Consider the following 24,772-nt stretch of genomic DNA (forward strand, 5'->3'; position numbering starts at 1 on the left):
GTGAGCTCCCCGCGGGCCGGGACCGCCGCCGCCGGCGGAGAGCGCGGGGCAGCGCGGGCAGGGGGGCTGCTTCGGAGTGCCGCGGTGCCGGGGCAGCGCCGCTGGCGGCACCGAGCGGGCGGCGCCGCGAGGCAGGGCGCGGCGGGGGCGCTGCCAGGACCCGGGCGCGGGGCGGGGCGGTCCGGCCCGGTCCCCTCAGTGCCGGTGAGCGCCGTGCCCGCCCGGTCCTGCTGCCGCCATGCGCAGCCGGAGCAACTCGGGCGTGCGGCTGGACGGCTATGGGCGCCTGGTGCAGCAGACCATCCTCCGGCACCAGGTGCGGGGCCTGCGGGGGGTCCAGAGTCCACCTCGCTGCGGGCCCCGGGGCCCCGGTGTGCCGAGCCGACCCCCGGGCCTGGGGAGCCGCCGCTCGACCCTGCAGGCCGGGTCAGGCGGAGTTAACTGGGAAAGGGGGCCGCGGCCCCTCGGTGTGTGTCCCCTCCGCAGGACGCGGTGACGGGCCTGCTCCCCGCCAGCGCCGACCACCGGGACGCCTGGGTCCGGGACAACGTCTACAGCATCCTCGCTGTCTGGGGCCTGGGCCTGGCCTACCGCAAGAATGCCGACCGCGACGAGGACAAGGCCAAGGCCTACGAGCTGGAGCAGGTAGGAGGGAGCCGGCGGGAGGCAGCCGGAGGGCCCGTCGCGGCCGTCCCAGCCTGGCCGGTGGCAAATGGGAGCCAGCCAGCACCTCGCGGCTGATTTGCTTTTGGTGTGGCCCAGCTCTGTCCCGAATGGCCACGGCAGGCTGTGCGGTGAGGATGGGGATGGGGCTGTCTCCAGGCGCGGGGGCAACAGGAGGGGATGTCAGAGTCTGCTCTTCCCAGAGTGTGCCGGAGCCCAGCTGGAGGGTCCAGCCCTCTGGCTCTGGGGTGATCTGGGGATGTGGCCCTTCTCCCGAGGGCTGGAGAGCTGAGTCCTGCAGCCGTGCCCTACCTCCCCCTGCACAGGACAACAGCTTGGCCTTGCTGGCAGGTCAAGAAATCTTGCTTCCTTCTGCTATCGCCTAGGAAGCAGGGGCCATGGAAATGTGAGCAGTGGCTCTGATTACAGATGCCGGAGCCCTGCAAAGGTCAGTGGCCAGCTGATCCTGAGTCAGGGCTTCTCCTGGCTGCATGGGGATTAACAGTCTTGTTTTCCTTGTTCTTGCAGAGTGTGGTGAAGCTGATGCGGGGGCTGCTCCAGTGCATGATGAGACAGGTAGGGACTGGGAAGCAACTCCGAGAGTCGAGTGGTCTCCTCAAAGTCCAGCTCTGCCACGAAGATGGTTGGTCTCAGCTGTGCCAGCTCTCCCCAGCCTTCCCTGACGAGCGGAGGGAAGGCCCCCTTACAGCAAGTCTTGAAATAAGCTCTGGCTTGGCATCTGTCCCTGGTGTGATGGAAGTCCCAGTGCTGCAGGCTGGGGGCCAGTGGAGCCTTTGCCAGCTGCTCTCTGTCTTGTGGTCTGGCTGGTGCTGGGACTCTGCAGCTCTTTTTCTTGAGGGCATTTGGGGTGACCTTTTTCTCTCCATATGGTGCAACTGCGGTTTTGGGCCCTCCACAGCTGCAGCCCTGCACTAGGGTGGCACGTGAGCCTGCACTCACTGCCTTGGTGTGTGGAGTGGCTCAGCCCAGGGCTTTAGGATTTCTGCCTGCTGGGCACAGCTCCACATGCTGGCCTGATGGCATGGGGCAGTCCTTGGCTCTGAGGCTGCCAATACTCTCTGGAGGCAGGGTTTGATGAACCTGTGTCTCCTTGCCCTTCTCAAGGTGGACAAGGTGGAGGCATTCAAGTACAGCCAGAGCACCAGGGACTGCCTGCATGCCAAGTACAACACCCACACCTGTGCCACTGTGGTGGGGGACCACGAGTGGGGTCACCTACAGATGGATGCCACCTCCCTCTACCTGCTCATGCTGGCGCAAATGACAGCCTCAGGTGATGCTGTTGGGGGATGCCATTGCAGCTTTGAGTGTGCTGATCTCCAGGGCTCTCCACGTTCTCAGTTTGGGTGCAGTTTCTGGGGTGCCAAGCTGCTGTGTCAGCCTCACCAACCTCACTGTTTCCTTAGACTCACAGCACCTGAAGTGGATTTGGGCCCCTCAGTCTCCATCTTTCTAAGAGCCCCTGTTTGCCTGAAGCCCCAGCGGTGGGAGTGGGGATGGGAGCCGGCCAGGATGTGGCTTCCATGGGGCAGGCACGCAGTGAGGAGAGGTCCAGCCTGGGTTGCTGCAGTCCCTTCCTAGGAATGCCTGTGGGCTTGGAGCATCTAATGTGAATTCCTCCCCCTGCTTCAGGCCTCCACATAATTCACAGCTTGGATGAAGTCAACTTTATCCAGAACCTCGTGTTCTACATTGAAGCAGCCTACAAAACTGCGGTGGGTAGCCCATGCTGGGGAAGAGAAGTGTGCCTCAGGGGTGCAGGTGGTGGGCTGGTGTCTAGGGGCAGCTGTGGGTCCCTCCTGATCCCTGACAGGCAGAGACCCATGGCACCTGCTGGGAGCACCACCGATGGGTGGGATTCGAAGGCTTTCTGGGTGTGCTCTGAACTGCTGCCTACTCTAATGTGCCACTGCCTCTGCACAGGACTTCGGGATATGGGAGCGTGGGGACAAGACGAACCAGGGCATCACTGAGTTGAATGCTAGCTCCGTTGGCATGGCCAAGGTGAGCTGGGTAGAAGTGCTGGGCAGGTGTCGGGGGGCACCAGTGGCCCCGTTCTGCTTTTTTACAGGGAAGGCTGGGCGTGTTGAACTATTGAGGCTCAATGCCTCATGCACTGATAGGTTCCTGGGGAGGAAAACCTTTCTTCTTGTGTGCTGGGATAAAACTGCGCCCCTCTTGCCTGAGTTTTTCCTGAACTGGGAGTGAGAAATTGATTGAGGTGTGTGGCAGAAATGTCCAGGGCCCTGTTGATGTCTGGCTACCTGTGGCTTTGGAGTTGTGGTCACATTCTGACCAGAGATGCTGTGCAGCTGCAGCAGGATTTAAATTTTGGAAGTGTGTTACACAGAAGGGCTGGCATGGGGTGAGAGCTCTTACAGATGAGCAGCGTGGTGGAGGACTTGCTGCTTTGGGTCTTGCCCTGCTTGCAGGCTGCCCTGGAGGCGCTGGATGAGCTGGATCTCTTTGGAGCAAAGGGAGGCCCGCAGTCGGTGATACAGGTGCTGTCAGATGAGGTGCAGCACTGCCAGGTGAGATCTGCATGGCCTTTACACCATTGCAGGATGAACTACGATCTGCTGGGCTTGTGGTGTGAACAATACCTGGCCTGGCAACCTAACCACCCCTCTTTCCCCTTTGCCCAGTCCATCCTCCACTCGATGCTGCCCAGGGCCTCCACATCCAAGGAAGTGGATGCCAGTGTGCTCTCTGTCATCTCCTACCCAGCGTTCGCTGTGGAGGACAGTGAGCTGGTGGAAATCACCAAGCAAGAGATCATCACGAAGCTGCAGGTGAGCAGCTCTGCCCTTGTCTTGCCCTTCCCAAGAGACAGCTGCAATGCAAACTGTTGTAGCCCTTTTCTCCCCAAAAACGTGCTTATTGAGAGGATGCTGGGGCATGTCCTCTCCCAGTCTCCATGACCTGTGGCAGGGGTATGCAAAGAAACAGTCCTGTGTGCTGTGGCCCTATGCCATGATCATGGTGCCTGAGCACTTGGTGAGCAAGCATGGGGGTATTTGGCTGGAGGAGACACCCCTGTGCTTCTGTATTGAAGGTCCAAGGTATCTCATGCTGTGCCTCCTGCTCAGCACCTCTTTCCTTCCCTTCAGGGGCGCTACGGGTGCTGCCGCTTCCTCCGGGATGGATACAGGACCCCCAAAGAGGTAAATGTCCCCAGCCTTGCCACCTGCCAGAACTTGAGTGCCAAGAAGCAGGTGCCCTGGGTTGCATTTGCAGCCTCCCCTGGGTGCAGCACAAAGGCTGTGGTGGGGAGCACTGAGAAGATGAGAGCCCTGAGTAGCCCTAGGCAGTGTCATGGGTTTGGGCAAGGCTTCCCAAAATGCCAGAGCCCATTGCAGAGGTGAACGTCCCACCCACACCCATAGCAGATGCAGGCTCTGCCTGCATCTTGGGACCTGACTGTTGTGTACCTCTTAGGCTGGGGCAAGATGGGACCGCTGCCCCGTATGGGAGCCCTGCTGAGATGGGCTTTTTCCCTGGCTCTCCCAGGACTGCACAAGCCCTGAGCAAGGGCCAGAGGCCTGCAGAGGTGACTGTGCAGTGCTGCTCCCTGATGGCCTCGGCTCTGTGGCAGCACTGGAGGTCACAAAGCTGCTTCTGCCTCTCCCAGGACAGCAGGCAGCTTGTCTACTGCCATACTTGGCTCTCAGCAGGGTGAGCGGAGACTCTTCTGCTGCTTGCTGCGGGGGAACAGGAAAATTTCATTAGCAACTGTCACATTTGATAACCACAAAACTAGGAAGTGGTACTTGGAGGCTCTTAAATTGTCACCGGCTGTTGGGCCCATAACTTGGTGGGACTCTTTTGGTCATGAGTGCCTCTAAATGCTTCTCTGCTGTGCCTCTTCAGACCTGACCATAGTAGGCAGCGTGTGTGGCTGTGTCTCTTCAGAGACAGAGAAGAGCGGTAGTATCTCCAGTCCGACTTTCCCAGCGCTCACAAGCTTTACCAGTGCACAAAGCCATGGATAACTTCTGGGGAGCTGTGAGGCACAGGAAGGGCGGCGTTGTCTTCAGAGGCACTGCAGCTGGCTGGAGTCAAATGGGAGTTTGGGAGTTCTAGCCCGGTGTGCAGGCCCTATAGAGAACATCTGCTCCCTGTGTCCCTGCTGTCCTCTCTGTCTGACAGTCTGCTAAGGCCAGCTCTCTCTCTCTATAGCAAACAGAATTAAAGCAGTTAGCAAGGAGGGTTGAGCCTAGGTCCCTTGGGGCACCACGCCATGCCCATCTGGGGTGGGAGGATTTGGCGAAGGCAGCTTTCCATCCAGACTGCTTCCTTCATGTCAGGCTCACAGTTGCACCAAATGGCAGGAGAGGCCCTGCTCTCTGGCCCTGTGTGACCAGCCCAAGCCCTCACACCCGGCTGGGCCAGCCTGGTAATGCTGGAGGAGGCAGGTGCTGAGAGGTTGGGGCAGAGCAGGCAAGGCGAAGGGGATGCAGGTGTCCCCAGCGCAGCGAGGGGTATGTTGTGCTGTGGTACAAAGCTCTGGGGTGCTGTCCTGGAGACTGGGGAGGCTCCCTTTGCCCAGGAAGGGTGAGGCCCTTCAGTATCAGTGCAAGGGGCTTGGGAGGGGGTGTCTGATGGAAAGGACACAGCCTGGAGGTGAAACTGCTTTTCAGCTCTGTCTCAGCCATCATCTGCAGAGGAGGACTGGGAGGGCATTTGGGTCTCAGGGGGGAAGTAGGAGCCCTGTCAGTTTGAGAGGATCCTGCCACCCACCACCTGCCTTGCTGTCATGCCCTCCCTGCAGGACCCCAACCGCCTCTACTACGAACCTGCTGAGCTGAAGCTGTTTGAGAACATCGAGTGCGAGTGGCCTCTGTTCTGGGCATACTTGATCATTGATGGGATTTTCAGTGGAAACATGGAGCAGGTGAGGCAGGCAGGACCTGCTGGGCCAATGGAAAGAAGTCCCTGGCAAGGGAGCCGTGACCAGGGTCAGATCCTCTCTCCTCTCTCCTCAGGTGCAGGAGTACCGGGAAGCCCTTGAGGGAGTTCTTATCAAGGGGAAGAATGGGGTGCACCTGATGCCAGAGCTGTACAGCGTCCCACCAGACAAGGTGAGCAGTCCTGAGCTACAGTGGGTGCAGGAACGTCTCATTACCAGATAACTAGATTTTAACTGCTTATTAACCCGAATTGTTAGTAAAGCGGTGCGTGTAGTGCTTGGAAACCCCATAGGAAAAAAGTGTGGCTTGAGGCTGTTATAAAACCATGTTGGATAAATAAACTTTTCTTTCCCAAAGCATTTATGGCCTCCATACACAAAGGGTGCTTTGCTGACAGTCTGCTAGCCTGGAGTCAGAGTCCTCTGAGAGCTCAGGACACACAGACCTGGGCTGAGGAGGTTGTGCTGAGGTCCTGGTCAGTGGTGAGGGTATTTGCATGGGCCTGGGCTGAGAGCAACAGCCTCCTGGTGCCCAGGTGGTACAGGAGAGATGCTCTCTTTGCCAGCATCCGAGAGCATCGCCCCAGTGCTCCTGGGGCATGTCAGTGGTTCCTGTGGGATGGCCCATGTTGGGAACTCAAACACAGTCTGAGCAGGTGGTCGATCTGTGATCTGACACGGGTGCCTGAAGTAATTGCAAGAAGAGGGGAGGAATGTAGCCAGGATGTTTTGGACCCTCTGTGGCAAATGCTTTTGTAGGCTTTTGTTTTATGCCTTAAACTGCTGGACTTCAAAATGATGATGCTTCCTTCAGGATCCCGTGTCTGTGGATCCCTCCCTGACATGGTTTGTCTTCCAGGTGGATGAGGAGTACAGGAACCCCCACACTGTGGACAGGATACCCATGGGCAAGCTGCCACTCATGTGGGGGCAGTCCCTCTACATCCTGGGCTGCCTGATGGCCGAGGTATGGTCAACCCTGGTGCTGGGGAGGGCTGTGGGGCTAGGCTCTGAGCTCTGAAAGGGCAACTGGTACCACCCTGAGCTACCTACTGTGGGGAAGTTGTCACCTCCGTCCCCCAGGAGCTCTTAAAGGTGGGTTGACCATAGGCATGACCTGTTCTGCCATGCTCATGAAATGCTCACCTTCTCGTACCTCTTTTTCCTCAGGGATTTCTAGCCCCCGGTGAAATAGATCCCCTCAACCGACGGTTTGCAACTGTCCCCAAGCCTGATGTTGTGGTCCAAGGTGAGGGAAAGGGACTGGTCCCAAACCCCTGTGCCTGGCAGGCATGGGGACTCTACCTGTGTGGAATTCATGGCCGTGGCTCTGGGGTGGCTCTGCTTGCTGGGTGGCTGCCTTGGCAAGGTGGGTATAAGATGGGGTGCAAGTCTGTCCACCCTGTGTTGCCCCAGGGAGATATCACTTGCTACGGCCTCCTCTGCAGAGAGGCTGAAAACTGTCCCGTCTTCCTGCTGCTCAGCAGGGAAGGCTTAGGTGTAGAGAGTGTTAGGAGGAGCAAGGCAGACCTCTGCATTGGGAACTGGTTCGCAAAGGGACCCCAAACATCTGCCTCTGTGACATGTCACCTTGTATGTGTCCCCAAAGGCCATGGGCAGTGCTGTCACACCCGTGTGTCCCTGCTGCACTGAGCCTGTCCTCCTCCCTCCGCAGTATGCATCCTGGCAGAGACGGAGGGGATCAAGGCTGTCCTGAGGAAGGAGGACATCAACGTGGAGACTGTGGCAGATGTCTACCCCATCAGAGTGCAGCCTGCTCGCATCCTCAGCCACATCTATGCCCGGCTGGGTGAGCTGAACTCCCTGCTCCTGCAGCAAAGGGGGCGCAGAAGGGTCTGTCCCACCCGCAGCACTCCTGCTCACAGATGCTGATGTCCTGCCCCGCTGCTCTCTGCCTGGATGATGAGGGCTCTGCCATCCATTCCGGGGCCTGGTAAAGCTACTCCTGCCCAAGGGGAGCTGGGGTGGCAGGCAGTGCTATTCAGGGTGATTCTGAAAAGCACAAAGCTTTGGCGTTGCAGTTGCACAGGCACCCCAGGCACAGGTGGAGGCTCTGATCCATATAGGATGGACCTGGTGTGGGCAGGAGCCAGCTTTTTGTTCCTGTACCCAGATCTCAATGGGGGAGGCAAGGGGGACACCAAAGAAGGGTCCCCTGGTAGTCCTTGGCTGAGAGAGCCTCTAGCTCAGGCAGGACTGTTGTTGTTGGAGGGCTGGCAGGGCTGAGTGTGAAGGGAGGGTGTGCTCAGAGCTCTGCATGCTTGTTCCCCTGATGCTGCACCCGCCTGGGGATGGGGCTTGTTGTGCAGGAGCTGGAGACCCAGCCTGGGCCAAAGGAGAAACCTGATCCACCGTAGGCTGGCTAATTTAAGCCACCGAAAGGCCAAGTGTGACATGGCAAATCAGGCAAGGGAGCAGCCTGGCAGCTGCCAGGGCTGACATGACCAAGGGGTGATGCTGCTGCTGCATCATCCGGGGCTCTGGGAGTAGTCCAGGAGCAGTGGGAACACTGATGGAGCTGCCAGCTTTGGGGAGCCAGCCCTGTGCAGGGGGGAACCTCAGCTTCTGACATCCCCAAGGACCTGGAGGTGCAGCATGTTGCAAAGGTCAGGACAGGCTGCATGTCCATGTTTCAACAAGAGTCTCTGGGGAGGGCCTGGGTGTCTCTAGCCCTCTGGGCAGGAGTGGGGGACAGAGTATCACTGTCCCTTAGAGCTGCGCCAGTTTGACACAGTCCTGGGGTACCGCAGCAACAAACCAGCCTTTTCGTGCTGGCTGGTAGCACAGACACCTGTCTCTGCTGCTGCATCCCCTTTTGTAAGGAATCTTGCACTAAAAACTCCTCCTCCTGCCCCCCTAGGCCGCAACAAGCAGTTGTGCCTGACAGGACGGCCCTACCGGCACATGGGTGTCCTTGGGACCTCCAAGCTCTACAACATCAGGAAGAACATCTTTACCTTTACCCCGCAGGTGGGTGGTGGCATTGCATGGGCTCATTCCCAGCTGTCATGAGATCTGGAACTGGTCAGGAGGTTTCTCCACTGGCTGAACACTTGAGTTGTTCTCAGGGGTGGCCTGACACCCTCTGAACAGCTTGGGAGGGTGGAGCAGCCCCAGCTCTGTGTGTCCTGGCTCTGTGTGTGCTGGGAGATGGTTTCAGCGTTCTGATGGTGAGCATTGGATGAAAATCTCTTTGCTCACCATGACAAGGACACTAGGAGGAGGCTGATGGCAGGACAGGGATCACTCTGTCCCCTGTGTCCAGCATGGTGCGGGGATGAGCAGGGTTGCAAGCGTCACACTGTGGGAAGTGCGTATTTGCTTGGGATGGGGACAGCATGGACTGTCTGGGCAATGCTGCTGCTGAGCTGTGGTGTTACCTTCTTGTGTCTGCTGGTAGCCAGTAGCTGCCCTGGGGGTTGAGGGTCCCTTGCTAGATTGCACTGGCACCTACGAGGTGAGGTGGGATGATCTGTCAGTGCAAAGGAGCATCTCCCCTGGGTGCACTGTGTGGCTGGCCTGGCTGAGCGTCTGTGGGAAGGGCCACTCTCATCTCCTGCTGTCCTCACAGTTCATAGACCAGCAGCAGTTCTACCTGGCTCTCGACAACAAGATGATTGTGGAGATGCTGAGGACAGACCTCTCGTACCTCTGCAGCCGCTGGAGGATGACTGGGCAGCCAACCATCACCTTCCCTGTCTCCCACACCATGCTTGGTATAGATCCTCTGGCCTCGCAAGGCTTTTGGTTAGAGCAGCCCTGCAAAGCAGCTTCTGCAGGAGGAAGGGGGTGGGCAGATGTGGGACCATCTTGGTAATGGGGACATAGTGGGGCTAGAACAGCCAGTAGCATCCTGTAAAGAGTTTACTGCTCAAAGGAGACACACTGAGTTGGCAGCTGTCCTGGCAGCTAGTGGATCTGCCTGTCAAGCAGTAGTGCCTGCAGTTCAAGGGATGTTTGCTGGCACGAAGCTATTCAGTCTCTGGGCGGCTAGGCTTGTTGGGAGGCCTTTTGGGAGCAAGACCAAAGAACTAATAACCCTGTAAAAGTTCTTGGGACTCCTTCTGTATCTTGACTCTTCACTAAGACTAACCACCTGCTAAAGGCTTTCCTAGACCACAGGAAGGGGAAAGCAGCAAACAAAAAGGAGTAAAGAGCTATGTAGTGGTGCAGAGCAAAACTGGCTTCTCTGGAAGTTCACAGCTTCCTCATGAGCCTGGGACTCTGTTCTGCCTTCAGGTCTTTTTGGCTCTCCTTGTATACTTGAAATCCCCTTAGTGTCTCGAGCATGCCCTTTGCTGTGGTGTCTTCTGGCCCTGATGGCAGCACCCCTTCTGCTGCCCTGTGTGAAAGCCAGTGACAGAGCAGGGGGCTGTTTGGGTGCTGCTGTCTGGTACTCTCGGCTTCAGTCCAAGGTGAAATCCCACGAGCCTGGAGTGCATCTTGGCCTGGTTTTCCTGGAATCACACCTGGATAGTCCTGAATTTCCCTTTTTGGGTGGTGCTTTTGGTGCCACAGCCTGGCTGTGCATCCCAAAGCAAGAGTCTGGCCGATGCCATGGGGTTTTGTGTGTCTGAATGCCCACCTGGCCCTGTGTTACCTTCTGGGAGCTTGTTTGAGTTGGAGAGCCTGACTGCCTGTGTCTCTATCCCCAACAGATGAAACTGGCAGCAGCGTGCACCCGACAGTGCTGGCAATGCTACGGAAGCTGCAGGACGGGTATTTCGGTGGTGCAAGGTGAGTGCAGCTTCCTGGGGTGCAGGGAGGGGTGAGGGCTGGTGGCCTCAGGGAGCCTGATTATGAGGGTTCCTGCTGAGCCTGAGCGTCATCTGTTGGGGAACAAGCGGTGGAGGATACACTGGGTATGCTAGGCTGTAAATGCACACCAGGACTACAATCCCAACAGAGGAGATGCAAAAGAGGACGTGTCTCTTCATGCCATTAAACCTGTGCCTGCAGGATCCCTCTAATAGCTTTTGGGCAGCCCATCTATACCCACCTGTGGCTGGAGGAGTTGCAGGCAGCTAAAGCAGGCACTGGGGCATGTGTATGCACCTGGGCGAGTGCTTCTCACCATGCTGAAGGGCCTGCCCTGGATCCAGGAGGCAAAGCCAAGGGTATTGCCTCCCAGTTCCTCTCTGTGTGACCTCCCCTCCTCTTGCCCAGGATCCAGACGGGTAAGTTGTCGGAGTTCCTGACAACGTCGTGCCGAACGCACCTCAGCTTTATGGACCCTGGGCCAGAGGGTAAGGTCTTTGCCAAGAGTTACGAGCTCAGCATTGACAGCTTCGAGGAGCTAGATGCCAAGGAGTGGCTGCATGGCTTGCAGATAGCAGAGGATGGTAAGGGGAAACAGACCAGTCGGTGCTGTGGTGTGGCAAATGCCAAACTCACCCATAAACCCGTAACACCCAACCTCCCTGCCAGCATCCACCACCATGTTCTTCCTATACTTGGATTTTCACCATGTTTCTGTTCCCATCTGATCCTCCATCAATTAACCTTGTCTGTGTGATGCTCATGGTGACACCAGTGGGGTGGGACTGGGTGAATTGATGCACCTGTTGTAGCACTCTCACCGGAGGGGTTTCCCAGCCAGACGGGGCTGAGGCTGGTGGACGTGGAAAGCATGGAGGATGCTCTGGAACAAGCCGCTCTGACCTTCATATGCTGTTGCATGGGGAAGAGGCGAAGTCTCGGCAGCCTCACTCCACTCAGGAGATTTGGCTGAGGATCTTTGGTGCGCAAGTGGCAGTGCAGAAAGTGATGGTACAGTGCCTGAAACAGTGGGGAAGAGCCACCATGTCCCCAAGCAACCTCTTGGTGTTGTTTTCCCCACAGCCTTTAACCATCCCTGGGCAGAGTGGCTCCAGTGGGTGCCAAATGGAGGCCTTGCTGCTGTGGATAGGGTGCCTGAGAGGGCCTTGACCTATCACAACTTGATGGAGCCACCTTGTCCTGAGACCGTGGTGGGGTGCAAGTTTTGCTGCTCCCCTTGCAAGCAGGCCTGGGCCCATCCTCCTCCTGCATGACTAGTGTTGGTCATCTTCCCAGCCTTCCCATCAGTCTGCTCTGCCTCTGCTGCTCCTGTAGCCAATGTTTGCACTGCTGTGACTCTGAGTATTTATTTCTTTTGCCCTCCTCTCGCTTTGCCTGCTGTCTCGTTGCAGGCTGCACCTGGGCTTCTCCAAGGTGTCTGCTTCCGCCCTAGCCCCAGTGAGAGACAGAGTCTGCCTAGCCTCTCGACAGCAGCTAGAAGATGTCCAGTTTTAAGTTTTTTCCTGTGGTCAGGTGCTGCAGCCAGGCAGGATGATGTTCTCAAGCCTGATGTCTGGGGGACTCCTCCAGCCAAGCCTTCAGGTGCTGGCAGGAGGCGTTCCCACCAGGCGTGGAAAGGGGATGCTGTGCTGTCGGCCTCGAATGCGGTCTGCAGCTCACCTCCTGGGGCAGACATACCACGAAGCTTGTCTGTCAGCTGGAGGGCAGCGAGGCTTTGCCCTGGCTCACTGGCTGGAAGTGTATTGACAGCTCTGTGTTGTATTGCATTGCCTTGGCATGGCATCTCCCACCCTGGGGCATTGCCCTCACTGCTGGGCAGTGCTGTTATCTCCCAGCTGAGCAGAGACGTGGCTTTTGAGCACCCTCCTCCATGCTGCAGTTAGGAAGCAGTGGCTCTGGCGCTCCCAGTGTGGCATTGGGAGCAAATGGGAGCTGCTGGAGGCTGGGTGAAGAGCAAGGCAGGAGCTGTAACTCCTCCTCTTAACTCCTAGGAAGAACTAGTAATTTTTAATTAGAAATAACTGCTGCAAAACCTGTCCCACCTCTATCCTGATTGGATGAGGCCCTTGCTGTGCTGGGGTGCTCCTAAGCGGTGGCTGCTTGGACAGGCCGCCCTTGGCTGTGCCTCCTCTTCTCCCCTGGAGAGAAAGAGTGTGAGGGTTTCACTGCAGGGTTTCATCAGACTCTGCTGTCCTTGCGCAGGTTTGGATCAGACATGCTGCAGCCCCATTGCTCCCTTTGTCCAGATGTGACTCGGAGGGAGCCCCAGTTTGGCTCCAGCTGGCAGCCAGAGTCCAGGCAGCAGAGTAGTGCAGGAACAGGGCTGCCATGGCTGGCATGCTTTGTGAGCCCAGCTGCTGCCACTGTTCGTCTGTCCATCTGACTGCTGGCACTAGCCTCACATTGTTGCTTTGTGCAGCCAGCAGAGCTTTGCCCTCGCCAAGGCACAGCTGGGGAGCTCTCTGGGGTCTGGGGGTGGCCCGGCGCAAAGCAGCTGAACCCCCCCTCTTCTGCCTCCCCTTCCAGCGGACACGTACGATGAGGTTGCTCAGTACTTGGACCACCTGCTGCAGCGCACGGTTCCCCAGTCGAACCTGCCTCCCACCGCCCAGCGGGGAGGGCTGAGCCGCTTCCGGGCTGCTGTCCACACTACCCGTGACCTCATGTCCCTGGCATCCAAGGCCAAGGACCTTCATGTCCAGAGTGAGTAACTCCAGCACCCTCAGCACCTTCGCTCAAGCCTGGGGCTGAGGCTGAGGTGCTTTGGGAGTTTTCCCAGCTGCATGATGCGGAGGGCCCCATGGGCTGCAGAGCAACCTAGGCAAAGGCACGTTGTGTCCACCATGGTAGTCCTGGCCATGGAGTGTCTTGGAGTTGGTGCCTCTGCAGTCCTCATGGAAACTGCTGAACGAGAAGCAGTTGCAGCTCCCCGTGGCGTTCCTCTGGTTAGGGTGGGCTGGGGCTGCTTCTGCCACAGCCGACTTCTCTGCAGGGTCTGTTGGGGGAGCAGAGTGTCAGATGTGAGGTGGTTTGGGGGACAGCAGTGGTAGCTGGGGTTGAGAAGTGTCTGCACTAACTTTGGCTTTCTTTTAGATGTTGGGATGTATGTCCCCAGCAAGATCTTTCAGGCGTCTCAGCAGTCAGTCAAGCTGCTGAGTTCACCCCACCAGCACGACGTGGATGGCAAGGTGAGCCCTGTCCCTCCTGGACTGGCCGAGCAGTGCCACCCTTTCAGCTGGAGCCAAAGGACCCTTGCGGGGCTGCAACGGGGAAGGCTTAGTGTTTGGCGAGGGGGAACATCCATGGGTGAAAGGCCTGGTTCCGTAACCAGACCATACTTGGTGCGGGGTGCTGGCGGTGCTAATCAGGAGCATGGATCTCCCCCCAGAGCCATGCACCCTATGCGGAGATGAACCTGCCCCGTGATGAGGACGGCAATGTGGACTGCAAGGCACTGGTGGACCAGCTGCGCATCTGCCCCACGCTGCAGGAGCAAGCAGACATTCTCTACATGCTGCACATCCTTAAGTATGATGAGCTCCAAGTCCTAAAGGCTCACTGAGCAGAGGGAGAGCTGGTGCATCCGCGCATGCGTCCCAGCCCGCAAAGCCTGGGGGCTGCCAGGCAGCTGCTCTAGGGCAAATTGCTGGCTATAACCTGGCATCTCCTTTACTGCAGGGGGCCCGAGTGGCACACAGGGCTTGATAGTGAGCCTGGCCCCACCGTCAAGGAGCTCCTCACCGAGCTGTACGTGCGGGTAGGGGACACGCGCCAGTGGGCCCTGATCCGCTACATCTCTGGCATCCTCAAGAAGAAGGTGGAAGCTCTGGACGAGGTAGCGACTGTGCAGCCAGCCTCTAGCTGGCTGAGGTCTGTCAGGGAGGAGGCAGCAGAGTGGGCAGGCGAACTGTGACTTCATCAGCTCTGTCTCCCTCTGCCTTGTGCTGAGGCCCCAAACCCTAAGCTGTTGGTGATGCCCAGGGTGACCCTTTCTGTCCCCAGGCCTGCACTGACCTCCTGTCTCACCAGAAGCACTTGACAGTGGGACTACCCCCAGAGCCACGTGAGAAGACGATCTCTGCGTGAGTGTGGCACCTCTCCCTCCCCACACATGCTGGCTTGGACTGGACGTGAGCCTGCTGCTCCGGAGTCCATGGGCAGGAGCGGCTCTGGGTGGCTGTCCCCAGCCCGTATCTGGCCTTCTGGGCTGTACAGACCAGGGAGGGATGCAGTGCTTGCTCTACTACCTTTCACCTGTCCTGCTGTTCATTCCCCCCCAGCCCGATCCCCTACGAGAAGCTCGTTCGCCTCATTGATGAAGCCAGCGAGAAGAACCTCAGTGTGTCCATCCTCACCCAGGTGAGGGGCTGGGGTGGCAAGGGACCCCACAGCTGGGTGTCTGCCCTAATTAGCAGCAGTGGGGTGATCTGCCTCTTCCCCCACCCCAGGAGATCATGGTGTACTTGGCTATGTACATACGCACACAGCCTGCACTTTTTGCTGAGATGTTCCGCATCCGCATTGGGCTCATCATCCAGGTGATGGCAACGGAGCTGGCGCACTCCCTGCGCTGCTCAGGTATGTGCAGTGGGGACAGCATCCCTGCTGGGGTGGGTGCTGTGGTGCTTGTGGCCCTGTTAAAAGTGGGCAGCTTTTAACAGAAGTGCTGTTAAAAATGGGCAGCTTGGCACGAGGACGAGACCCTGCATGAAAGTGCCAGGGTCTGCAGCTGGGACTGTTCTTGGGCAGCACAGGCAAGTGATTTCACTGCGGTCTTTATTCAGGCATGTGTTGGGCTGGGATGGGGAAGAGTCCCTGTTGTAGGCAACCCCTGGAGTTAGTTCACATCCGTGGAGGATGAGCTCCTGAACCGGTGCTTCCCCTCCTAACAGAATAAGGTGCAGGGTAGAAATGTCCCAGGAGGACTGTGAAGTGGGGTACAACATCCCAACTCTGTTCTCTCCAGCTGGAGAAGCCACTGAGAACTTGATGAATCTCAGCCCGTCAGACATGAAGAGCCTCCTCTATCACATCCTCTCCGGCAAGGAGTTTGGGGTGGAAAGGAGCGGTGAGTCTCTCAGCAGAGTTGTGAGAGCATCTCTGGGCAAAGCTGCATCCTGGTGCAAAGTGTGGCCAGCTCCAGGTGTTTCTGCCTATGGTGGACGTCCCTGTCCTGCTGCGTGTTCAGAGTGCGGCTGCTTCTGCACTGGAGTGGTCCAGTGAGAAGCTGTGCTCTTCAGCAGGGTGGTGCTTAGCCGATTTCCTGGGATCAAGCCCGAGTCCTATGGCAAATAGGGCTTTGCTTAGTTTGGCACTTGGCTCGGTCAGGCCTAAATTGAAGCAGTTCTGTGCTGTGGTCGTGGATCTCTGGTGCTGGTTGGGATAGAGGGCAAGAGTGTGCAGAGGTACCAGTGCCCAAGCAGCAGCAAGGGGCATTCGTGCCCTGAGCCATGGTACCCACTCGAGACCTCTCTTCCCCTCCAGTGCGATCAGTTGACTCATCGCTCACCACTGCTATCTCCATCTGTGAGGTGGAGGCTGTCGGGGCCACCAAGCCTGAGCGTGCTGGCATCATCAGGCTGAAAAGTGAGATCAAACAGGTGAGGGCATGTGGTGCAGGCTGCTCCTGCCAGGTTTTGTGGGTGACAAGCAGCTACAGGACAGGCAGGATTGATGGGAGAGCAGAAGGGAGCTCGCTCCTGGGCTTCAGAGAGGTTACAGCTGCTTCCAGGAGCTCGTTTTGGCTCCCTGGGGGGGAGAATTGGGATAAATCTGTTAGTGGGGGTGGGGGTTGCTCTGGCAGTGCAGTACAGGAGGAGCACAGGGGTGCTTGAGCAGGTACAGGGGTGGGGAGGACCATGCGGTGTTCCAGGCATGGCTGGTGTCCTGGTGGGTCTCTTCCAGCAGCAGAAACTTTATTTCCTTCTTCTCTTGCAGCAATTGGATAAACGTAGGCAGTCTCTGACTGGGAGTAAGGTGAAGCCACCCTGGTTCTCCTGCAGCCTCAGCTTTTATCCCTCCTGCCACACACCAGGGCAGCTTCTGAGCATGCATGAGTTAACGAGGTTTCTTAAACCTGCTGAGCAAGCTGCTGCAGCAATGAGCTGGCTTCCCCTCTTGGCAAGCTCCAGGGTTGCTCTGTTCAGGACTGGGAAGGAGGCTGGCTCTCCGGGAAGAGGTCAGCATGGCTTAACATGCTGGGGGGGCCCAGGGCTGGCACTGCCCCGCAACCTTCAGGGAGCTCACCTTTGAGCAGGACCTGCTGCGTTTGGACTGGCAGGGAGGAAGGCTTCTCTAAGCCATGGGTGTATTGGCATTACAGCCAGCTGGGAGCTGTGCTCGATTGCTGCTATGACCAAATAGATTCCCTCATACTCACAAACCTGGCTGAGCAGGATGGCATGTTTCCAGTGCCATGACCAGCAGTGGCCCTGCGGAGCAGTTCACTGGTGATCACAGATCCTGCCTGTAGCCTCCCCAGCTATTTCTTCTTGAGGAGAAGAGGCTCCTGCCCAGCTACAAATGACAAAGACCTCCTCTGGTGCCTGGTGTGTTTTCAGGAGGAGCCCTGAGTTTTGGGAGGGGTCCTGTCCTCAAAGAGACAGGGCCTGCACGGTCCAGACCTTGCTGCTGGCCCTGCAGTCTGCCTGAGACTAAATCTCTGCCCACGCCACCAGCCAACAGAGCAGTAGCAGCCCTGCTTCTGTGTGCTGGCCAGCACAAGCCCACGGCTGCCGCAGCACTGGCATGCAGGGGCCCTGCAGATGCTTCATGCCCTGTTGCAGTCCTTCTCTGATGCCAACGTGAGACTTTCCGCAGCTCGCCTTTCAAAACTACCTCTCGATCTCCAGCTAACTGCAGCCCCTGCAGAAGTATCCCAGAAGGGATAACTGCCCTGTGACCTGAGCTTTGTCCATGCTGCTGCTGCTCCTCTGCTTGCAGTGATGGCTGCCCTGCTCTGGCGCAGTCTGATTTTTCTCTCTCTCTCTCCTTCAGCCCCTCAGCTTGCAGTCCACGGACATGGACCTGAAATCATCTCTGGTAACCTGTGTTTGTTGGCTGCACGCATGGGGTCTGTCCTGTTTGTGGCTGCAGAAAGGAGCTGTGCTCCCTGGGGGGTGGGGTGCTGCAGGGAGCCAGGGCTGCAGGGTGGGCTTTTCTTGGGGGGAGGGTGTAGCAGCTCTGCCCTAGGAACCAGGCTGGGTGAGCACAAGCTCTTGGGCAGTGGCGGTTGGCGTTCTTGCGGCGTATTTAACTTTGCAGCAGTCTCTGTGGTCCTTGTTTTGTCTGCCCAGTCCACTGGGCACTCCGAGCTGCTGGGCAAGGGCTCCTTTTCAAGCATGCTGGAAGACCAGGGCAGTAAGGACAGCCGCCAAGGCCAGTGGCAGCGGAGACGGCGGCTGGATGGGGCCCTCAACCGTGTCCCTGGGGGCTTCTACCAGAAGGTGTGGAAGGTCCTGCAGAAGGTGAGCTGGACATCTAGCTGGCTCCTCTCTGTGCATGTGAGCCTGTGGTCCCAGGCATCAGCCTTGCCAGGGGGACTTAGGCACCCGGGGCTGGTCCCTGATGTTGTGTAGATACGTGCTTCATGGACAAGGCCTGCAACTGGCCCTGGAAAGCTGGGGAAGCCCTGGAGCGGCCTTGTAGGCATGCAGGACATACCTCATACTGTGCTGACCCTTGCAGAGGGGGGCTAGGTCTGCTCAGGTGCTTTACGCATTAGCCAGGCAGAGGCAGGGCTGGAGCCGCTGCTGAAGCAGCTCTGGGCACAGCTTGTCCTCAGCATGGTAAGCCAGGGAGCAGAGCCCTGTGCTGTGTTCAGGGGGGCTTCCACTGATGCTGAGCTGATGGGGAAGGAGTGATACTGTGCAGAGTCAGGAGGTGGAGCTGGGGTTATGTGGGCAGCATGCACCAATGCTCAAGTTGGAGTGAGTTGGTGGGCTGGACTTACATGTCTTAGCACAGTGCTTCTCCAGGCCATAACGATAGTCTCTCCTTCTTGTTCTGCAGTGCCATGGCCTCTCTGTGGAGGGCTTTGTTCTCCCTTCTTCAACAACCAGAGAGGTAGGAGGTTTATGTGAAGGGGAAACAGGGCAGGTGGGTTGGTGTTGGGTCCTGGGTTGCCCTGGGCGAGTGCCCAGCCCAGCTCAGGACTTGTGCTGGTGATACAGTGATCTAGGTGCATTTCTTTTTCCTGCCTCACAGATGACCCCAGGGGAAATGAAGTTTGCTGTGCATGTGGAGTCAGTCCTCAACCGCGTGCCCCAGCCAGAGTACAGGCAGCTGCTGGTGGAGGCTATCTTAGTGCTCACCATGCTGGTGGACATGGAGGTGCACACCATTGGTGGCATTATAGCTGTGGAAAAGATCTTGCACACAGCCAACGACCTCTTCTATGAGGAGCAGGTATGGACTAGGCCTCATGCAGGGGCTGTTGGCTGCATTCCTCACAGCTATGCAGTGTTCATCCACCTGGAGGGTCCTGCCTGTTGCCTCCATTGTGTTCATGGGGCATAGCAAAGATGTAGTGTCCTCCTCCCACTGCTCGCCATCAGTGTCCCACGGCGAGCGCAGCAGAGGATGCTTGGGGTGAAAGCTGGTGAGGGGGCCGCCCTTATTCCTAATGCTGCCTTTCTCTTTCCCTGTCCAAAATCCAGAAAGCCCTGGGTGCTGATGACCGCATGCTGGAGAGGGATCCCACGACAGGCATCTGCAGCCTGCTGTACGACAGTGCACCGAGTGGTCGGTTTGGCACCATGACCTACCTGTCCAAGTCGGTGGCCATGTACGTGTACGACTTCCTGCCCACCGACGGCTGCTCCATGCAGTAGCTCTCATAGCTCCTCTCCCTGGGTTGCAGATGTCACAGGGGGGTTGTTTCATACAGCTTTTAAAGATGGGCATTAGGCTAGTTCACAGGCAGCCTGTGTGGCCATCTCTCCTCCCAGTCCTGGCCTCTTGGTGGGTGAGTGGCTCTCCCGAGGAGCTCCACAGGTGGCACACATGGTACGCTGACCTGTGCCCGTGTGCACCCTGTGGAGCAAGGGCTGGCAGGGAAAGGTTGAGCTTTGAAGCCTGCTTGTGTTAGCAGTGTCTGCCTGCACAGCTCCTCCTGGGCCATCACCCCCGGAGAGGCCTCTGAGGGAGATGGAAAGGGTCCCCATCACCAGCCATGTGTGCTCAGCACTGCAGCGCTCCCTGGCCAGCTAATGCTCTTCCTGCTTCCAGCTGTTTTGAGGTTTTTAACCTGTTCTGTGCTGCTTTTTATTCCAAATCTGTGGGGTTTATACTACTGTAGGCTGGAGCTCTTGCTCTTCCTGCTGCTGATGGAAAAGCTTTGTTAGAGGAATAGGGGATGCTGCCTGAGCCTCTCTCCCAGCATATCCAAAATTGAAACTGTCCAGCCTAGGCACAGCTGTGCTGCTTGGAAGTAGGCAGCTCATCATGGCCCCTTTAGGGGGAGGAAGTGCGCAGAGCTGGGGAGGTTGTGGGAGCCAGGAGCAATCCCAGGGTGATAACAGGTCCCTGTTGACACCAAGCTGAGGACAGGGCTTCTGGCTGGCTGGGGGATGCCGGTGGCAGCCCCTCCATGCCATCTGCTTTATCCCTGGCAGTGTAGCTAATGGCTAAGTTGCAGGTTCCGGAGTTCATACATACCCTGTGAAGCAGCTGTGAGCTGGCTGCTTGGCTCAGTGTTAGCTGTGCCTTCACAGTTGTGCTCTTAATGCTCAGCTCTGGCCTCTGCCCCAGCTCCCACAGCCTTGCACAGGAGAGGGGTGGTGACTTTAGAGTAGGTCCCAGCTCTGCTCTATCCTGCAGGTCAAACACCACATAGGATAGTGCAGTTGGACTGATGGGGATGAGGCACACATACCACAAAGTGGTAGGGGGAGTGGGGGTTATAGATTCAGAATAGTTTGGGTCGGAGGAGACCTTTAACCGTCATCTAGTCCAACCCCCCCACAGTGAGCAGGGACATCTTTAGCTCGATCAGATTGCTCAGAGCCCCGTCCATTGTGACCCTGAATGCTTCCAGGGATGGGGCATCTTCCACCTCACTGGGCAACCTATGCCAGTGTGTCCCCACCCTCATTGTAAAAAATGTCTTCCTTGTATCTTGTCTGAATCTACCCTCTTTTAGTTCAAAATTATCACCCCTTGTCCTATCACAACAGGCCCTGCTAAAAAGATTGCCCGCATCTTTCCTATAAGCCCCCTTTAAGTACTGAAAGGCCGTAATAACGTCTCCTCGGAACCTTCTCTTCTCCAGGCTGAACAACCCCAACTCTCTCAGCCTGTCCTCATAGGAAAAGGTTCCATTTTTGTGGCCTCCTCTGGACCCACTTCAACAGGTCCCTGTCTGTCTTGTACTGGGGACTGCAGAGCTGGATGCCATGCTCCAGGTGGGGTCTCACCAGAGCAGAAGGGGAGAATCCCCTCCCTCGGCCTGCCAGACGCACTTTTTGATGCAGCCCAGAATACGATTGGCTTTCTGGGCTGCAAGCGCACATTGCTGGCTCATGTCCAGCTTTTCATCCACCAGTATGCCCGTGTCCTTCTTAGCAGGGTTGCTCTCAATCTCTTCATCCACCAGCCTGTATTGGTACCAAGGTTGCCCTGACCCAGGTGCAGGACCTTGCACTGAGCCTTGTTGTACCTCATGAGGGTCACACAGGCCCACTTCTCAAGCTTGTCCAGGTCCCTCTGGTTGGCATCCTATCCCCCAGGCATGTCAACTGCACCACTCAGCTTGGTGTCATCTGCAAACTTGCTGAGGGTGCACTCGATCCTGCTGTCTCTTCATTGATGAATACAGATCCCTGAGGGTGATCACTTGTCACTGATCTCCATCTGGACATTTAGCTGTTGACCACTACCCTCTGGATGCAACCATCCAACCAGTTCCTCATGCACCAAACAGTCCATCCGTCAAATCCATCTCTCCAATATAGAGAGAAGGATGTTGTGGGGGACCACGTCAAAGGCCTTACAGAAGTCCAGATGGATGGTATCTACAGCTCCTCTCTTTTCCACTGATGTAGTCACTCCATCATAGAAGGCCACTAAGGTGGTCAGGCAAGACTTGCCCTTGGTGAAGCCATGCTGTCTGGAATTGCCTCCCTGCCCTCCATGTACCTTAGCATAGATTCAAGGAGGATCTGTTCTATGACTGCCCAGGCACAGAGGTGAGGTGGACAGGTCAGTGGTTCCTCCTCCATAGCCCTCCCACTACCAAAATCTTGCCATACAAACCAAATACAACTGTGTACAGCTCGCCATGCTACTTTTCCAGCAGATGTTGGGGTGGTTGAAGTCCTCCAGCAGGACGAGAACCTGTGAGCTCAAAGCCTCCTGTAGCTGGAGTAAGAAGGCTTTGTCAATCGACTCCACTTGATTGAATGGCCTGTAGTAGACCCCAACCACAAGGTTCCCTTTGTTGCCTCGGTCTCTTAATTCTTACCCATAAGCTTTGAACCTGCTCACGGTTATTCAACAGAGACAGTAGGCCTAGTGCCGTGTAGGCCATCCCCTTATTGAAAAACTCAAAACTGTTGTCGTGACAGCAGCCATGAAGCCATGTAGTAATAGCCTGGGTCCATCTGTTTCTTCCAATGCTGCTGCCCACAACTGGAAGGACAGAGGAAAAAATAACCTGTGCTCCAGATTCCCTTACCGAACCTCCCAAGGCCCTGAAGTCTCTTTGGATCACCCTCGGACTACGAGTTGCAGGTTCATCACCACCTACGTGGAAGAACAGTAGTGGGTAATAGTCCAAGGGCCATCCCAGGCTAGGAAGTTTCCTAGTGATGTCCTTAGCCCAGGCCCCAGGGAGGCAGCAGGCTTCCCTAAGATGAGGGTCTGTCCTGCATATTGGACCCTGTGTTCCCCTCAGAAGAGAGTCACCTACAACTACAACCCATCTTTTCTTCCTTTGTGGAGGTGTCTGCAATACAGGAGGTAGGCCTTTCTGACTTTAACACCTCTGGTGTAGATGGACTGTCATCCACATCATCCATTGACTGGCCTTCCACATCCAGAGCCTCATACCTGTTGTACAGAAGCACCTGGGAGGGTGAGGTGGGCAAGGAAGGAGTTTGCCTGCCACCCTGAGCATGGATGTGCCTCCATTCACTCTTTTCCTTTAAGCTGCTGCCTTCAGCCTGGCACGGGGAGGATACAGGATCCCCTTGATCCTGTTTTTTTTTCCGGGTGGGTGTTCCTGTTTTTCTCTCAGGGAGGGCAGAGCATGGTGTCACCAGCCTATCTCTTTCTCAGACTCCCTGATGCTCCTTAACCTTTCTGCTTCCTCTTGTAGCTCTGCCACCAGGCTGAGCAGATCATCCACTTGCTCACCCCTCACATGGCCGTTGTTCTCAGCACTGCCACGCGTTACCAGTGACAGGCTCTGGCACTCTGTCTGGGTTGCCACATCCATTCTGGCGAGTGCAGAGGACACTGCTTTCTGCTGGGTGGATACCGTAGCTAAGCGTCTTCTGGGAGGGTAGTGACCACCCACTGAACTTGCCTCTTGAGCTGGTAGGGTGATGGTGCCCTGCTGCACGAACTGCCATGCCATGCTCTGTTTGCCGGCTCTGTCCGCAGCGCTCCTGGCCACCAGCACTCCCCAGGCTGCTTTAATAGGTGCGCGGGTGGCCTGCGTGCCAAGATCTGCTACTCTGCTGCGGATCAAGCCAGCTCCGGAGCAGCTTCCCTCAGCACATGATGTTTTCCTGTGTGTTTTCTGACCTCCAGGTTGGTTTGGCCTTAAAGTTGGGCTTGAGAGTAGTTCCTGGGTTGTCTCTCAGGGCCACGTCCCGAGGGTAGCAGCTGCTCTATAATCGTTGCACCCTGACCCTCCAGGCAGAGGTGGCTTTAGGAGATCGTGACCCCTGGGCTGCTTCTCTCTGTGTCCCAAGACAGTCGGGAGGCAGCTGCAGTCGGCAGCTAGCGGGGCCCCGGCAGAGGGCCCTGGGCCCCTCCTGGCGCTCCTTCGGGGAGCAGGGCACAGCGCTGCAGCCTTCCTGGCGGCAGGGGACGGGGCGGGCGGGTGCGTGCAGGCCTCGGGCCTTTTTTAACGACGGTTATTACGTTTTTAAAGAAAACCCGGCCCCCCGAGCTGCGTGGAGCGGCAGCTCCCAATAAAGCACCTCTAACGCGAGCGTGCGGCCCCTTCTCTCCGGCGGCGCTGGGCGGGAAGGAGGGCGGGCCCTCGGCACGGCGGGGCGGGCTGGGGTGGGCCCGCCGGCTCCGCCGCGCGCCAGTGAGGGCAGGGACTACGGCTCCCGGCATGCCGGGGCGGGGCGGCTCCTCCCGGCGTGCCCCGGGCGGGCGGCGGCGCCGGGCGTCCCGGCGTGGCGGCCCTGATGGCGGCGGCGCCGCCGGTGTACGTGTACAGCCCGGAGTACGTGGCCCTCTGCGACTCCCTCTGCAAAGTGCCGAAGCGGGTCAGCGCCGCGCTGGGGGGCTGGCGGGGGGGTAGCGGGCCCTGTGAGACCCCGGCGCGCGGGCGTTGGGAGGGCAGCGCTGGGGCCTGGGGCCGGAGGGGACCCCAGGGAGGCTGCTGGGAAGCCCGGGGGGCTTTGGGGAGGCTGTCGGCACCTGGGACAGCGGGAGGGTGTGGGGAGCTCGGCGGAAGGGGCAGCGGTGGGGGGGCAGCCACGGCCCCGGGCGGGCGGAGTGCGGGAGCGGAGGGAGAGCTGCCTGTCCCCTTCAGCGCCCCTGGCCGGGCGGGGGCGGGTAGCCGGGACGCGGGAGCGGCAGGTCCCGGGCGCCGCCCCCCCGGAAGCTGCGCGCTGCCGTGCCATGCCCTGGCGCACGGGGTGTCCCCGCACACCCTCCGCCGCGGGGCCGGGGCCGGGTTAGCGGCGCTGCTGGGAGAAGTCGCGGTTACGCCTTTGCCGCGGGTCGTTTAGCCCCTGGTTGCTGCGCTTCTGTCTCCGGCGCTAGAGCTGCCCTCACGGTCTTCTTTTTTTAGGCCAGTATGGTGCATTCGTTGATTGAAGCGTATTCCTTACTTGACCAGATGAAGTAAGTGCTCCCGTTTTCTGTGAAGAGAATATTTTCTTCTCTGCTAAGGTTGGAAGATACTGAGAGTAACTGCAGGTCCCCGCTGGCAGTGTGATTATAGGAGCCCACACTGTGTATTTCTAGGATCTAAGGAAAGTCTGCTTGTTTTGCTAAAGGGACCAGATTATGTTAGTTACGGCAGGTATAATTTATGGTTACCCTTCCTGGTCCAGTGGAGTACAGGTTGCCTTGTGCTTTCTCCGTAGAGCACGCTGTCACCCGCTGCTCTCATGGCTCTGAGCAGAAGTGATGGTGTGGAAACCATCCTTGTTGGCACTGCTCTGAATCCGCTGGCCAGTGTTGATGCTGAGA

The 24,772-nt window shown here is 57.7% G+C and overlaps 2 protein-coding genes across 8 annotated transcripts in view; both read left to right on the forward strand.

The window, feature by feature from the left end:
• Positions 1-238: 238 nt before the first annotated feature.
• Positions 239-19,224, forward strand: PHKA1 (phosphorylase kinase regulatory subunit alpha 1). 7 transcript variants are annotated; one of them, XM_086469842.1, is made up of 33 exons: positions 239-316; positions 487-645; positions 1,192-1,239; positions 1,789-1,957; positions 2,317-2,399; positions 2,608-2,688; positions 3,117-3,215; positions 3,330-3,476; positions 3,795-3,848; positions 5,456-5,578; positions 5,670-5,765; positions 6,453-6,560; positions 6,764-6,842; positions 7,269-7,403; positions 8,475-8,584; positions 9,186-9,330; positions 10,273-10,351; positions 10,781-10,956; positions 12,920-13,096; positions 13,487-13,581; positions 13,782-13,921; positions 14,072-14,228; positions 14,396-14,475; positions 14,674-14,752; positions 14,842-14,971; positions 15,360-15,461; positions 15,878-15,993; positions 16,331-16,369; positions 17,390-17,434; positions 17,689-17,859; positions 18,404-18,457; positions 18,599-18,799; positions 19,051-19,224. In XM_086469842.1, the coding sequence occupies exons 1-33, from the start codon at positions 239-241 to the stop codon at positions 19,222-19,224; spliced, it is 3,729 nt and encodes a 1,242-aa protein (XP_086325968.1). The 7 variants fall into 7 exon arrangements, with proteins under 7 accessions (XP_086325968.1, XP_086325967.1, XP_086325972.1 ...); XM_086469841.1 differs by having other exon boundaries at positions 10,781-10,860; positions 17,390-17,566; positions 17,602-17,859; XM_086469846.1 differs by having other exon boundaries at positions 10,781-10,860.
• A 4,533-nt stretch (positions 19,225-23,757) lies between these two features.
• HDAC8 (histone deacetylase 8) overlaps positions 23,758-24,772 on the forward strand; it is a 39,363-nt gene continuing 38,348 nt past the window's right edge. Inside the window, exons 1-2 of the mRNA XM_086469849.1 lie at positions 23,758-23,838; positions 24,369-24,421. Of these exons, the coding sequence (XP_086325975.1) occupies positions 23,758-23,838; positions 24,369-24,421 (134 nt within the window). The remainder of the gene's footprint in view (positions 23,839-24,368; positions 24,422-24,772) is intronic.

The sequence above is a fragment of the Leptosomus discolor genome, chromosome 9, assembly GCF_034619465.1.
Source record: "Leptosomus discolor isolate bLepDis1 chromosome 9, bLepDis1.hap2, whole genome shotgun sequence".
NCBI lineage: Eukaryota > Metazoa > Chordata > Aves > Leptosomiformes > Leptosomidae > Leptosomus > Leptosomus discolor.